We start from the raw sequence: 15,016 nt of genomic DNA, 5'->3' as shown, positions 1-15,016 counted from the left end.
AGAAAGAAAAATTAAGGAAGCAAAATATTTTAAGATTTTTTTTTTTGTATAATACTTTTTTATCGGAGGTAACACATGTAAATACCATTTTATTTATATATGATAGATACTATAATACGTTTATATATTAACTGTAAATGGTTTTTAAAGTTAGATAATTTAAATATATAAGTGGTTTTATGAACGTAAGCTACAAGAAAATAATACTTGAAATGATGAAGCTCTTTTGATGTCAAAAAAATGTGTGACTGATATGAAGAAGGATAATGAAGTGATGGCCAAGATGGTTGAAAGTAAACTAAGAGAACAAAATAGGAAATAAACATGACGGAAAACTTGTTCCTGAACTTCTACAGCTTTATTGCAACTTTTGATCATTTTATTATTATTATTATACATGTGAAACGGACATTATGGTCTAATTTCCAATGAGAGCAATGAGATATTGTTTTTGAAAAGTTGTGTATTGTAAAAGTATTTCATCTGAATTTGATTTTTATTGAATGAAAAAAGTCTTACAAAACCTCATTAGAAGTAGCATAATCAGAGCAAACAACGATGAAAAAAACATGTTGGCCCACAAATCTTACATTCTCTTTTTTTTGTATTGCACACGAATTATTATATTATCTTTAAGGAAATTGATTCTGTACAAATCAATACAACTATCAGTTGTAAATCCTATTCAAAATAAGAGAAAAAAACTACAGAAGAAGTCGAAGGATATAAAAGAAGAAGAAGCAAAAAAGAAGACGAATAGACGACGAAGAAGTCAAAAAGAAAAAGATAAAGTCATATCAATTAATTCCGAAAAGAAAATTAAAAAGGTGGATAACCCAAACTAATGAAGACGCATAAGGATAACAAGATGGGGAAGTTGAAGAAGAAGAAGAAAAAGAATCAGACACTTGAGAGGTTAGAGAAAAATAAAAAATGAGAAAACAAAGTAGTAGAAGAATAAGAGGAAGAAGAGGGAGAGTAAGAAAGTGGAAAAAAGAAGAAGTTGAGATTATGAATATTATGAAAAATAAATCAAAGAAAATAAGAAAAAAAAGAAGAAAAATACAATGAGGAAGATCAGAAGAGGAAGCAGAAGAGGAAGAAAACAAAGACAAGATAAGTAAGAATGATAGATTAAAGAAAACTCAAAAGAAATAAGACAAAGAAAAAACAAGACTAAAAGAAGAACCAGGTGTTGGAGAAGACAAAGACGATAAAGAAGTAGAAGTCAAAGTCGCAGAGGATGAAGATGAAGAAGGAACGAGGAAGACTAAGCAGAAGAAAAGAAAGACAAAGCAGAAGAGGAAGAAGACAAAGACGAGATAAGTAAGAATGATAGATTAAAAAAAAACTCAAAGAAATAAAACGAAGAAAAAAAAAAGTAAAAGAAGAAGCAGGTGTTGGAGAAGAAAAAGACGATAAAGAAGTAGAAGTCAAAGTTGTAGAGGATGAAGATGAAGAAGGAAACGAGGAAGATGAGAGCAAAAAAGAGGAGGAGAAGAAGAGAGAGCTGATTTAGAAAAACTCGAAAAATACGAGGACATATATGTTCAAGATAAGGAAGGAAAACGGAAGTTGAAGATGACAAAGTATGAGAAGGTGAAGATGGGAAAGAAAGCTAAGAGAAACTTAGAAAAAGAAATTAAAGAAAAAAAATGTGATGAATTATAAGAAGGAAGAAGAACAAAAACAAGACGGATAAAAAACAAAAGAAAAGAAGAAGAAGAAATCGAAGTAGACAAAGATTATGAAAACAAGAAGCCCAAGATGATTAAGAAATTAAGAAAAATAACATGAAGAAGAAAAATAAGAATATAAAGAAGATGAAGAAAAAGAAGAAGATAAAGATGAAGAAAACCGAAAAAATAATAAGTCAGAGAAGACGAAAACGATGAAAAAGAATAATCAGAAGAGAAAGACAATGACAAACCGAAAGAGAATGGAGAAGAACAATTGTTCGAAAAGAAAAAGATGATAAAGAATAAGTCAAAAACAAAGACAATTAAGTAGAAGAAGAAACATAAATCAAATACGTTAAAGAAGAAGAAGGGAAACATGTGAAATAACCGATTAGAATGACAAACACTTACGAGAAAATGAAGAGAGAACTCTGGCGAGGGAGATGTAAAAAGAATTACAGAAAAAAAAAACTTATGTAGTTACAATATTTTAGTAAATAGAACAATATATTTATTATGGTTGTTAGATCTTTTTTTATTGGTTGAATATCTAACATTGTTGTTATATTTATGTTTGGTTTTTTATTTGTAACAAAGTTAATAATTTAATGATGTAATCACCTATTATATTTTGTGTTAAATCTTCTGACATTATATCTTTTACCGAATTTAAAACACATCAATTATTCTATCTTGAGATCTTGGGATATTGGATCGGTATTCTCTTTGCCTTTGTTGTTTTTTTTTTTAGTTTGATCAGTTACAAGTTTCTTATTTTAACGTTCGATAATATTATGTAAATTATTCACAGTATTATTTTTTCACCTGTTTAAGTTAAACAGCTAAATACGATCTCTTTATGCATCAATATTAACTGTTCAAATTTATAAAAAATTAGAGTATGAGATCATCACTTTCAAAACAAATAAAAAAACTCATTTTTAATACATTTCCGCCTGCGCATGGTGTTGGTTACTACCTAGTTAAACATAAATATAAAATTACCAAAATATAAAACTAGTAATTTACTATAAAATTTAAATATATATGTAAAAATAACTAATTTGACATATAACCTAATAAACATCGTGACTTCAACCTTTTCTATTATATTGGCTTTTTTTTGTTGGACTTCAAGTCTTTTACAATAAAAGAATAATGTTTTTGTTTCATTTCTCGAGATTATATTTTACGATATCAAAAATAATGGTTTTATTTTATTTCTTGATTTTATAAATTATTTTATTTATTGCAATTAGCGTTAAGTATTTATTTTAGATGTTGTTCTTTTTATAAATACTCAATAACGAAATCTAACATAAAATCTAAATAACCCAAATAAAATGAGATATAAGTCTATTTTAGGTCAAATTAATTAGGATCCAAATAACATAAACCTGATCTAAAACTTAAAAACTTAATCCAAATTTTATGTAGATCAAATTTGGTCACATAATTCTCAAACCAAATAACCCAAACCTAATCCAAAAATTAAGAAACCCAATCCAAAACTTGGATTGGCCACCCCTAGCTAGTGTGTGTAGCATATCTCAATTTTGTCCAGACAAATCAGTTTTGAAGATTTAAGCTGTAACCACGACATCTGAGAAATAAATCTGCCAATTACAAACACCTGACAAATGAAATGAACATTTTTTTCCATTCTTCTACCAACCAAAATTTAAAAAAAAAAATTAACAAAAAAAATAACAAAAACAAAATTTTCCGACGTGCATATCTAAACGGACCAGCCCGATTTAGTTTTACAGCTTACTAGATGTGCCCATTTAAGGCCCATTGGAGAAACGTATAAATAACCCGAAACGTCTTTCGTCTTCCCTCAATTTCAATCTGCCGCCCTCTCACATCATCAACAACGATCAACTCTCTCTCTCTTTCTCCCTCTACTCGAATTAACTAACCCTTCTTTCTCTTTCTCTACAGGCTTTGTTTGATTAATTCTTTGTCTAATTTCGTTCTGTAAATCAATTCGATATCTTGTTCTGCCTTTTCGCTTTCTCTCTTTTTTTCTTTTTTTGTGTGTAATGATGGATGCAGGTATGAACACTTCTTCGCACTTAAAGGCTCAAGCTCGTTGCCCGCTTCAACAACACTTCCTTCCCAGAAACAATTCCAAAGAAAACGTAAGTAGTATGCTTTTCTCGTTGCGAATTAGGGTTTCGATTTTTGGGTTTTGTTCAAAATTCCTTCAGAATCGATTTCCATTATACGATTTCTCTCTGTGATTAAAAATCTAGGGTTTCTATTTTTGGGTTTCGATCAAATTCTTCAGAATCGATTCCTGATTCATCTCCTAGATTATGAATTTAGGGTTTTGATTTTGTGGGTTTTCTTCACTTCTTCAGAATCCTCGACATGAACAAACGAATTGTTGATTCTTTTGGTTTATGCTTTCTCTCATAAGAATCGTTTTCTTGCAAGAATGAATTTTGATCTGACTGCTTATTGTATTTCACCAGCTTGACAGGTTCATACCAAACAGATCAGCCATGGATTTCGACTATGCTCACTTCGCGCTCATGGAAGGAAGAAAAGTGGAAGGAAAAGAACAGGTAAGTTCATCACCATCCAGAGAAGCCTACAACAAGCAACTCGCCGAGACGATGAATCTGAACCGGACACGGATTCTTGCATTTAGGAACAAACCTCAAGTTCCAGTCAAACCGTACTCTGCTTCTCTTCTTCACCAGCAACCTAAATCCGTAAAGCCGCAACGTAGACACATCCCTCAGGTATGTACTTGCATAACAGAAACTAGAGATCCCACAATTGTTGCTTTGGAGTTTTATATTGCTCTGTTTTTAACCTTTTTTATGTTATAATTACAGACTTCCGAGAGAACGTTAGATGCACCAGACCTTGTGGATGACTTTTATCTCAACTTGCTTGACTGGGGAAGTGCTAATGTTTTAGCCATAGCTCTGGATCATACTGTATATCTCTGGGATGCTTCAAGTGGTTCTACTTCTGAGCTTGTGACCATTGATGAAGAGAAGGGGCCTGTCACAAGTGTTAACTTTGCACTTGATGGTCGTAATCTTGCAGTTGGGCTCAACAACTCTGAAGTCCAGATATGGGATTCTGAAGCCAGCCGTAAAGTAATCTCAAAACCTCTTCTCCATGTAATATTTTGCGATGTTTGTACTTCCTGTCGTGTCTTAACATTTTGTATTGGACTTTTCTGCAGCTGAGGACATTGAAGGGTCACCACTCGAGAGTAGGATCATTGGCGTGGAACAATCATGTCTTAACAACGGGAGGGTTGGACGGGCAGATCATTGACAATGATGTACGGATCAGATCACACGTCGTGGGAACCTACAGGGGTCACAGTCAAGAGGTTTGTGGGTTGAAGTGGTCAGGCTCCGGACAGCATTTAGCCAGCGGTGGCAACGACAATGTGGTTCACGTATGGGACCGTTGTTCCACCACGCAATGGCTGCACAGGCTTGAGGAACACACAGCTGCGGTTAAAGCTCTTGCTTGGTGCCCTTTCCAATCGAGTTTGCTTGCGACTGGTGGTGGTGGAGGAGATAGGACGATAAAGCTTTGGAATAACCGGACAGGAGCTTGCTTGAATTCGATAGACACTGGCTCCCAAGTTTCTTCTTTGTTATGGAGCAAGAATGAAAGAGAGTTGCTTAGCTCTCATGGGTTTACTCAGAACCAGCTTACACTTTGGAAGTATCCGTCAATGGTGAAAATGGCGGAGCTCACTGGTCATACATCGAGGGTTCTGTATATGGCTCAGAGTCCAGATGGTTGTACTGTAGCCTCTGCAGCAGGAGACGAGACACTGAGATTTTGGAATGTTTTTGGAGTACCAGACACCGCCAAGAAATCTGCTCCAAAACCCGTTGCTGAGCCGTTTTCTCATGTGAATCGTATTCGTTGAACTTGAAACTGTGAAGCTATTGATTACACATAGGGATAAACAGAGCCACTTTTATTAATTTTCTAAACAAGTTTAATAACTACACTAGTTGACACAATGCTGAACTTTTTTGCTAAGGTTCTTAAAACCGGTCTTGGATCATTCCGGTCCGACTGAATTTGACCGATTTGATAATGGTAGCTTCGAATTTGATAATGCTGAACTTTTTCCGTTAATGTTTTTTTTCCTTTAATAATTTTTGTTTATGTTATTTTCCCCTGATTATTGCCAAAGAAACAAAAAAAACGAATGAGCATAATCATGACATTGTAGGGCTTCAAAAGAGAAGAAAACCAAGATTTTCTCGTACAATCAAATTTTTTCTTGTCTGAAAAAGAAATGTACTGTAGACTATAGTAGTCTTAAAATAATTTTTGAGCAACACCAAGTTTTGGTCTTTTGCTTTAAGGAAAAGACCAATTAGTAGAGTATCCAATCTATTTATATGATCACTCTTAACTTTTCCCTTAAGCATAGTAAATCATTACCAGTACATGAACATATATTATTAAAATGCATACAGAAGAATATATATGTATGTATATACATTATATATATATATATATATATTGAGTTTTAGGTATATGATGCTATAATTGTAACACTTTAATTCGGACAAGGCATCCTTAAAGATTGGGTCCATCTTCAGCTCGTATTTAAATCATCTAACTTTCATATGAAGAAAGTGGACAAGATCAACGTAACCAACAAAGAAAAATAAACCGCAAATAATTTCATTTAGACACAACAAAAGTAAGTAGTCGTGGACGAGTATCCAAGATCCATGTAGCTCGATTCTCGACCTGGTACACATAATAATACACTAATACAAGTCTTTATAAGGTATTCTATACAAAATTTGTTTATCATCTAATTAAGAATTAAAGATATACTGTATCATTTAGTATTTTTACGTATGTTTAATATGTGCCCCCACATAAATATTTTTTTTTCTAGATACGCCACAGATCATCTTCATTTCCTTTTTTAACGATCGAATTCTTCACATTCAAAAAAAAAAAAAAAGAACAGTCTCAGATACTCAGTCTTTTATATTTTACAAGAAACGTTCCTCTTTTCTTTTGTTTCCATTACCCCTCAAACATGAACATAAAATACCGCGTACCAACTTTTCCAATTCATTGTTGCTAAAACTCTATTTCACTCATTGTTTTTTATTGTTTAGTTTTTGACCAAGTGTTTCGATCATTGTACCATTTGCAAGAGATTTTGTCGGTGATATGTTCTGCACCCTCGGTGTAACCCGACCTGAATTAAGATCGAATTATTTACTAATCAAGATTAAAAAGGAACATCTTCAAAGATAAAGGCAAATCCTCATTAAAAAAAAAATTGTTCATATCGACTCTAGGAAATAAGAAAATTGCCAAACAACTTGTCAACTTCAACAATATTTATAGAGCATCGACAACTTTCATAGAATACCTAGGTCATATTTTTATTCTTTTTTTGGTTAACTTGTCTTTTCGACGACATAATTCTCTGTGAATTACAAATAGTTTAATCATTGTTTAAAGGTGTAAGCAGCCTTCACAAGACACAACAGTAAAATCGATAAAAATTCTTTTAAATTTAAACTGATTTTGACTATCTACGAAATTGGTGAAATCCGTATTCAACATATCGATTTGTTTATAGTGGATGGACGAACTAAAATTGAATTTCTTGCAACTATATAATTATATTTATTGGATCTAGATTTTAAATCTAGATTTGATTATGGTTTTAATCAAGATCGAGTCTCATTAATCTAGATATCTGAATTTTCAGAGATTCCACATAGAATCTTGAAAATAAAAATTGTAAAAGAGGCCCATATGATAATTTTTCCACCCCTAGCTTTTTTTTAGCACATAGACAAAAGATCCGGTTTTAGATCTTCAGGACCCACCCACACCCCAAAATAATAAAACATCAAATCCCTTACTAGTTGTTGGCTTACCCATCGACTTTCCGGTTCCCATTTCCCACCCATCTCCCTTTCAACAAATTATTGAATATTGCATTTAATACCTTAAACAAAACTTTTTGTAATGAATATACCTTCAAGTTTCAAAAAAACAATAAAACACCCACAAAACATAAGCCTCTTAAAATTAAACATTTAAACATGCATCACATTCAGCTTTCTAGCTTTAGATTTCTGTATATTACAAATAGAAATTAAAAAAAAAAAAACAAAACCCAATAACTTTACATTCATGGAGCCAAAACATGGATGTGAAAATGGGTTTAGGAAACAAAAATCATTAAGCAAAAAAAAAGAAAAGCAAATAGCAAAACTCTCTCACTTGGTAAACCAGGGGAGTTTCATTCCCATTAACACTCTAGATCTAAACCCTAAATGGATCAGATTCACTCCACAAATTCAGAGGAAAAAAAAAGGGAAATCAAGCTCTTATCTACATAAAACTGACTAAAAAGATCACTCTCACTAGAACCCCAAGTGATCTGTATATGGTATATTAGAACACTATTAGTAACTTTGTTGAGTAAGGAGGATAAAAGACCAGTGCTTGATTTCTTGTTAAACTTTCTGATACTTGGTTTCTGAAAAAGACCCATCTGAGATTGAGAATGCTCTTTTCTTGTTTGAATTCCCACAGCCATTGTTAACAATCGGACTCTGAAACTGCGGCGATGGGATGGTGACCGGAGGGATCTCAGAGGTCTCGAGTGGAGGCGGAGGGTGGCGCCATTGAGGCAGAGGACCGGCTAAAAGTAGTGTCTGAAGCAAAGGACCAGCCTTGAGAACAGCTTGTAAGAGATTTCCCTTTTCAGGCAATGGCTTTTCAAGCAACAATGTAGCCATTATCTCAACATGAGATGCTTGGTTCATATTCGTCACAGGATCAATCACTGTTGGTGACATGATGCTCTCTTCAGTGTCTGAAGACGAGAAGCTCTTGTTTGAGTTAAGATTCTTCTGCTGCTGAGGTTGAAGTTGCTCGTCTTCAATGCTTGAAGCTCCTGATAAAGGAGGAGTGATATGATTCTGGTTCTGTTTCTGTTGAAGCAAGAGATTGTCGAAGAGAAGATTATGACATTTCTCGAGCGCTTCGTCTCTTTCTTTGACGGTTTTGGTTAGAACATCTTCAAGATGAATCAACTGTTCATCTCTCTTCCTTAGTTCCTCTTGAGCCACTAGCTTCGTTTGTTCTAGCTCCATTGCCGTATAGACAAGTGTCTGTCTTAGCTCTTCCGTTGTCTGAAAAACAAATGAACACTGGAAAATCAAACAGAGGAACAGAGAAACCCCTAAATTTTGAGCATCATAACAAAATTAGGGTTTTTGGTCACGAATTAGGCGAGCAAACACAACAACTACTCCCAAAATCTTGTCTTTTCCATCTAATTGACAGAAAAAATGCGAGAATTAATCAAAAAATTGGGTTTTTTCAAAAAACATAAGCTAAAATTTGGGATTTTTGTCCGATTTGAAAAACCCCTCTGGTTAAGAACACCCATTTTGTAAAATTAAGCTATGAAAATGATGAATGTATCTAATTCTCGAGCAAATGTAGTAAGAAAATCTATGTAATTCGAAACCCATGCAAGGAGTATGCAAATTTGACTTCAAAATCAGCGAGTCAAAATTAGTTCTTTACTACACAGGCGAAGAAGAAGACAGAGAAAAATGGTGTTTGGACACACATTATGTGTAGATCTAAGCAGAATATTAAAATAATGAAAAAAAAAAAATCAAAGCAACCAACACTACTGTTTACAGAAATAGAGGAAAACAAAATGTTGGGAAAGAAAATTGTATACCTTTACGTGAGAGAAGTAAGTCCAGGTAAGAAGAGCATTGCTTTGGTCCATTATCTTACAAAATCAAGCTTAAAAAATCTTTAGAATATCTAAACAAGTGTGAAGAGTGAAAGAGAGTAGAAGAAGAGAGTGGGTTTAATGAAGGGTTCTATGGTAGAAGGTAGAGAAAGAAGGGAAAGAGAGAGAGTTATAAAGTAGTGAAACTTCATGGACTGCCTAAAGGAAGTATATGCCTATCATATGGAGCTTTCAACTTCTTTTATCTTCAATATTCAATATTTTCTACAAAAGTGTAAACCCCACCCAAAATATTAAGATTATTTATATTTACGTTTATTAATTAAACGAAAAAAGGAAATGTAAAATATAACCGGATGTCACTTATTACTGTATCAAGAAACATATAAATTAGAGTATGATTTAATTTTCATTTTTTAATTCAAATAAATCATCCCGCATTAGACTACTCTATATATGTCATTTGGACCTAAGAATATCTAACTATCAAATAAAATACCTTAGACCGCTAGGCTTTACAACATTATATTGAAAGTCTAGATGATTTTACTCACTAATAATTAGTTGGTTATAATATCCCGACTATTTATCATAGGGTGCATGAATAGAAGTTAAAAGAATGATTCAGCTGCTTAAGTCACCAAAAAATATAGTTATACTCTAGTTATTTATCTAGAAAAAAACTTATGAGTTAAGTATGTTGAAGTTAAAATCATTTAAAAAGGGTGACTTATCAAAAAATAATTTTCTGTACTATATGATTGAGAACAAAACATGAAAACAGATCTTGTGATGATTTGGAGGATCAGTAAAAAATATTTCGAGCCTCTAAAACTAGTATAGGATGGGATCTATGTTTGAAAATATAGGAAATATTATATTTTCTTATTGTTGATAATATCAAATTTGTAGAAAATATACTTATTTGTAGAGCACTTTTGTAATGCCTATATAAGGCTTATGTTAATATCATAATTTTTTACAGATATTTACAATCTTACATGTTATCAAAACCTTAAAATCAAAACTCTAATCTTTGATTTTTTAGTCTCAATCCAGCCTATGTTCTCTTTACTCTTCCTAACGAAAACTCTACTTATTCTTTGTACCTCTTCTATTTTCTTCTCTCTCTTACGTTCTTCTCTTTGTGTTCTTCTTCTACGATGACAACCGAATCAACTTCAACCCCCATCCTCTAACGACAAGCCTTTTGGCATCACACAGATTTGAGCCTCTGTCCCCATCGTTCTCAACATGGACAAGCTCAACTATGATCTCTAGTGTGAACTCTTCGAGACTCACTGTCTCTCTTTCGGTGTTGCTGGTCATCTCGACGGGAAATTCAAACCTAATAGTGACAACGATACAAAGTAGAAAGAATGTGATGGTCTTGTAAAGATGTGGATCTACATAATTATCTCTGAATCCCTTCTCGAAACTGTTCTCAAGAAAAGTGTTCCACTCATGTTCTTTGGGTCTCCATCAAAGCCTTGTTTCGTGATAACAAAGAAGGTCGTGCTCTCCAGCTCAAAAATGACCTTCGTACGATGATCATCGGTGATCTCGGCATTCATGATTATTGCCAGAAGATTAAAGCAATCTCTGACCTCCTCTCCAAGATCGAGTCCCTTGTTTCCAATTATGCTCTGGTGATGCATCTTCTCAACGGATTTTCCGATAAGTTTGACAACATTGTCAATGTCATCATTCACAAGACACCTTTTCCTCAATTCTCTGAGGCCCGCTCCATGCTTCTCATGGAAGAAACTCGTTTGCAGAAGCATCGTCTTGTCGATCCAGGGTCACCACAAAACTCCTCTTCCCCAAACGTGCTTATGTCCTCTTCAACTCCCTCCTCTGAGCCGACGCACCATCAACAGCACTATAACAACAATAATTCTCAGTGTGGCGGGCAGTCCAGCTCTAACCATGGTGGCCGCAACAATCGTGGCTGTGGCAAAGGTCGCAGCAACACGTCTTGGCAGCAACCTCCATGGTTCCAACAATTGCAGAAGCAGCAACAGCTGCAAACATACCCTCATCCGTATCTGATGTGGATGATATCACCTTAGTTCACATATCGCTCGCTTCCGCAGTACGACATCGCCTCCTACTCTGCACCACATGCTACTCCTCCACCAACATCGGCTGGTATTCTTGGATTATCCATCTCGGGCTCTAGACGATGCCCCAATCGCAACTGGCTCATGCATTCAACACCATGAGCTTGTCCGATCCCTTTGATGCGGCGTGGTACATGGACATTGGTGCCACCGATCATGTCAATTCACAGACAGGTACGCTATATTCTCTTTTTAATAAATACAATCTTCCTCTTGTAACAATCGGAAACGGGTCTTTTGCTTGCACCACATGTACTGCTGACGGTATTATTCCATCCACCATACCACAGCGACCTCTTTACCTGCGAAATGTCCTCGTTTGCCCGTCCATGATCAAAAATTTGGTTTCTGTACGAAGGTTTGCAACTGATAATGGTTGTTCTATTGAATTTGATCCGTTTGGTTTCTGTGTTAAAGATCTCATCACCAAGGCTAAGCTTCTTAGATGCGATAATCTCGACCCCTTGTACTCGGTCTCTTCAGTGCCATCTTCTCAGTCACATGCTGTTTTACTCACCACTGCATCCACCAACATTCTTTGGCACCGAAGACTTGGTCACCCAGCCAAATCTACCCTCTCGTCTCTTGCTTCTTCTGGTTAATTTGGGCATTCTAAACACGACTTGACAGATTTGTGTCATGTGTGTCAATTAGAAAAACATGTTAGATTACCATTTTTTCTTCTTCATCGAATGTTTTTAAACCTTTTGAGATAGTTCATTCTGATATTTGGACATCTCCAATTTCTAATGTTAGTGGGCTAAAATATTATGTTATTTTTCTTGATGATTTTAGTCAATACGTATGGGTTTATCCTTTGACTCGGAAGAGTGATCTATTTGGCGTTTATCTCCACTTCTCAGAATATATTCGCACACATTTTGTCACATAAATCCTTTCTCTCCAGTGTGACAATGGTAAGGAGTACAAAAATAAACTCACGCGTGATTATTTGGCATCTCATGGTACTTTTTTCAGGTTCTCTTGTCTGTATACGTCCCAGCAGAACAACAAGGCAGAACGTATGCTTCGCACCATCAACAATATGATTCGCACTCTTCGCACTCAAGCTTTTATGTGATGTGGTCGTGCGTGAGGGTGTTAAGTTTTACCATAAATGAAATCAATAAGTCGTAAGTGCACAGCTGATCAATTATAGTAATTAGGGATCGAATCCACAAGGAAGGAAGTTGTTTTCTGCAAAAGCCTTCGAAAGAAATGTGAAGTAAGGAAGTCTAGAACCAGGCGATTTTTGTAGGGGTTTTAGTGGTGTCTTTAAAACGTAAAAACTAATCTTAACGGAAAAATACAAGAATTAAAATGACCTAATAAGTAATCTAATGAAATCGACTAAAAACGAAAAAACGGGTAGACCTAATTGCTTGCATGAAAATCGGCTGAATAAGTAAAATACTAGACTAAAAAATTGAATGAAAATCGATGTAAAACAATAGAAAAAAGGCGCTGGGTTTTCAGGGAAATTTTTTCTGGGGGATGAACGATTCAAAACATTGCTAAAAAGTAAATTAAAAGATCCTAGCTAAAAATTTTAGAACTCAAGTCACGAACGTATGAATATGCCACTGTCGTGATCATAACCAACTATTTCTCGCAACCCTGACCAGTAGGTTTCCACTCTGGCCCTAGAAGAGAAAAAATGTAGTTTTGTTTAAGACTCATCAACATGCACATCTCGCCCATAGGTAGGTTTCCACTCTTATTGTTCATATTTTCTTCTCAAACTAGACCTGGCCCTGGATGAAAACTTTCGCAACACCAAGGACCTAGATCAGATTGTAGTCTATGACGCTACTCTCATGCATTAAAAATAAGTTTAGAAGAAAAAGTTCTAAGATTCGGCTTCAATAGCTAATAGAATCCTCATCGAACATATATATCCTCCATCAAAAATCCCTTAAACCCAACAATAAAACTACTCAGACATGATTAAAGAAAGCAAAAACATTGTATTGAAAAGCAGAGTAGAAATCGATATTGAAGAAGAAACAAAAAGGGTTCAAGAGATACATCTCTATCTCTCTAAATCTAAAAACTAAGAAAATGAAAGACAAAAACTTAAAAGCTGCAAAAAGAGAAATTGCATATGTGTGTCTTCGTCTAGGACTCCTAAAAACATGTATTTATAGTGTTCAAGTCGTCACTTAGGATTTTTCTAAATGAGATAATCATTTTGAGCTTGAAAATGGGCTTCGGAGTCGGACAGACCATTCTCCGCGGTCGGGAAGGTCGGGACCGGTGTGAAATGGTTGTTGGCCGCGGGTAGGAATGCTTGCCGGCTGGTTTACAAGACATCTTGCTGTTCGCGTAACTTTTGATTGAACCGTTGGATTGCCATTCTGTAAAGTGTGCTGGAAAACTGGTAGTTCCATCTTTACAGTCTCCATATTTGAGCTGGATCGGACGGTGAGAATGTCTTCATTTGAGGGTGAATTTTGACGGTTTGAATCTAAGCTGAAATTTGGTCTTCTATCCATTTTGTTAAGCTTTTTCCTAAGTTTCCTGAAAAGAGTTTTGAAACTAAAAATACTAGAAAACATAATAAAAACACTTGAAAGAAATAAAAAACATAGAAAAAGTATTTCAAAACGATCCACAAAAGTGGTTAAAATACAATGTTATCTCTATGCCACCAACCTATTGGTGTGAGGCACTTCATACATCTGCTAATATTCTCAATATACTCCCATCGGCAGCTATTCACTTCACTATTCCCTTCACCAAGCTCTTCTGACGAGGCGTTAACTACTCTCATCTTTGAGTTTTTGGATCACTCTGCTATCCGAATCTTCTGCCTACATCTCCGCATAAACTTGCACCTCGTTCCATGGCGTGCGTCTTCCTTGGATATCCGAGTGATCACCGTGGCTATCGACTCCTCAACATAACCATAAATCGGATCATATCTCTTGACATGTAGTCTTTGACGAGTCAGTTTTTCCCTTTGGAACAATTGTCATCTCGCCATCACCTCCAACTCCTTCTGTCCCACCTCAGCCTCTGCGTTGCTCATTCCCTATGTTGTCTGAGCCGGTTTTGCCACCAGCAACACCTCCTCCATCTCCACCTCCGGACAACGCTTCACGAGCTGCTCCGGCACAGGTCAATAATCACCACCCTATGATGACGCGAGCGAAGCATGACATTCATAAGCCAACTCAGCGCCTCTGCCTTCATACCAAAACGGTCTCGCCTCAGCCATCATCTCACATTCAGGCTGCAAAAGACCCTAATTAGACTGCTGCAATGCATGAGGAATTGAATGTTTTTATTAAAACGGGAACGTGGTCTCTTGTACCATGGCCCGCGAATACTAATATTGTTTGCTCTATGTGGTTATTCAGGCACAAATTTAATGCAGATGGGAAGCTTGTTCGTTACAAGGCTAGATTTGTTGCTAACGGCAAATCTCAACAGCCAGGAATTGACTG

General features: G+C 35.4%; 2 protein-coding genes across 3 annotated transcripts; one reads left to right on the top strand and one right to left on the bottom strand.

Annotated features, from left to right (window-relative positions):
• Nucleotides 1-3,538: 3,538 nt before the first annotated feature.
• Nucleotides 3,539-5,649, top strand: LOC18013595 (cell division cycle 20.1, cofactor of APC complex). 2 transcript variants are annotated; one of them, XM_024153770.1, is made up of 5 exons: nt 3,539-3,823; nt 4,160-4,252; nt 4,339-4,432; nt 4,529-4,798; nt 4,888-5,649. In XM_024153770.1, exons 2-5 carry the CDS (start codon nt 4,203-4,205, stop codon nt 5,593-5,595), a joined length of 1,122 nt encoding a protein of 373 aa, XP_024009538.1. In that variant the 5' UTR covers nt 3,539-3,823; nt 4,160-4,202; the 3' UTR covers nt 5,596-5,649. The 2 variants fall into 2 exon arrangements, with proteins under 2 accessions (XP_024009538.1, XP_006419087.2); XM_006419024.2 differs by having other exon boundaries at nt 4,160-4,432.
• A 2,221-nt stretch (nt 5,650-7,870) lies between these two features.
• LOC18013615 lies at nt 7,871-9,554 on the bottom strand. The gene is made up of 2 exons (XM_006419023.2): nt 9,427-9,554; nt 7,871-8,863 (listed from the first exon to the last, which is right to left on the bottom strand). Exons 1-2 carry the CDS (start codon nt 9,475-9,477, stop codon nt 8,183-8,185), a joined length of 732 nt encoding a protein of 243 aa, XP_006419086.1. The 5' UTR covers nt 9,478-9,554; the 3' UTR covers nt 7,871-8,182.
• Between the last annotated feature and the right edge of the window lie 5,462 nt (nt 9,555-15,016).

This window comes from Eutrema salsugineum, unplaced genomic scaffold (genome assembly GCF_000478725.1).
Source record: "Eutrema salsugineum unplaced genomic scaffold, Eutsalg1_0 scaffold_4, whole genome shotgun sequence".
In the NCBI taxonomy this organism is placed as follows: Eukaryota; Viridiplantae; Streptophyta; class Magnoliopsida; order Brassicales; family Brassicaceae; genus Eutrema; species Eutrema salsugineum.
Note: the sequence above shows the minus strand (reverse complement) of the source record. Positions and strands in the feature narration are given on the sequence as shown.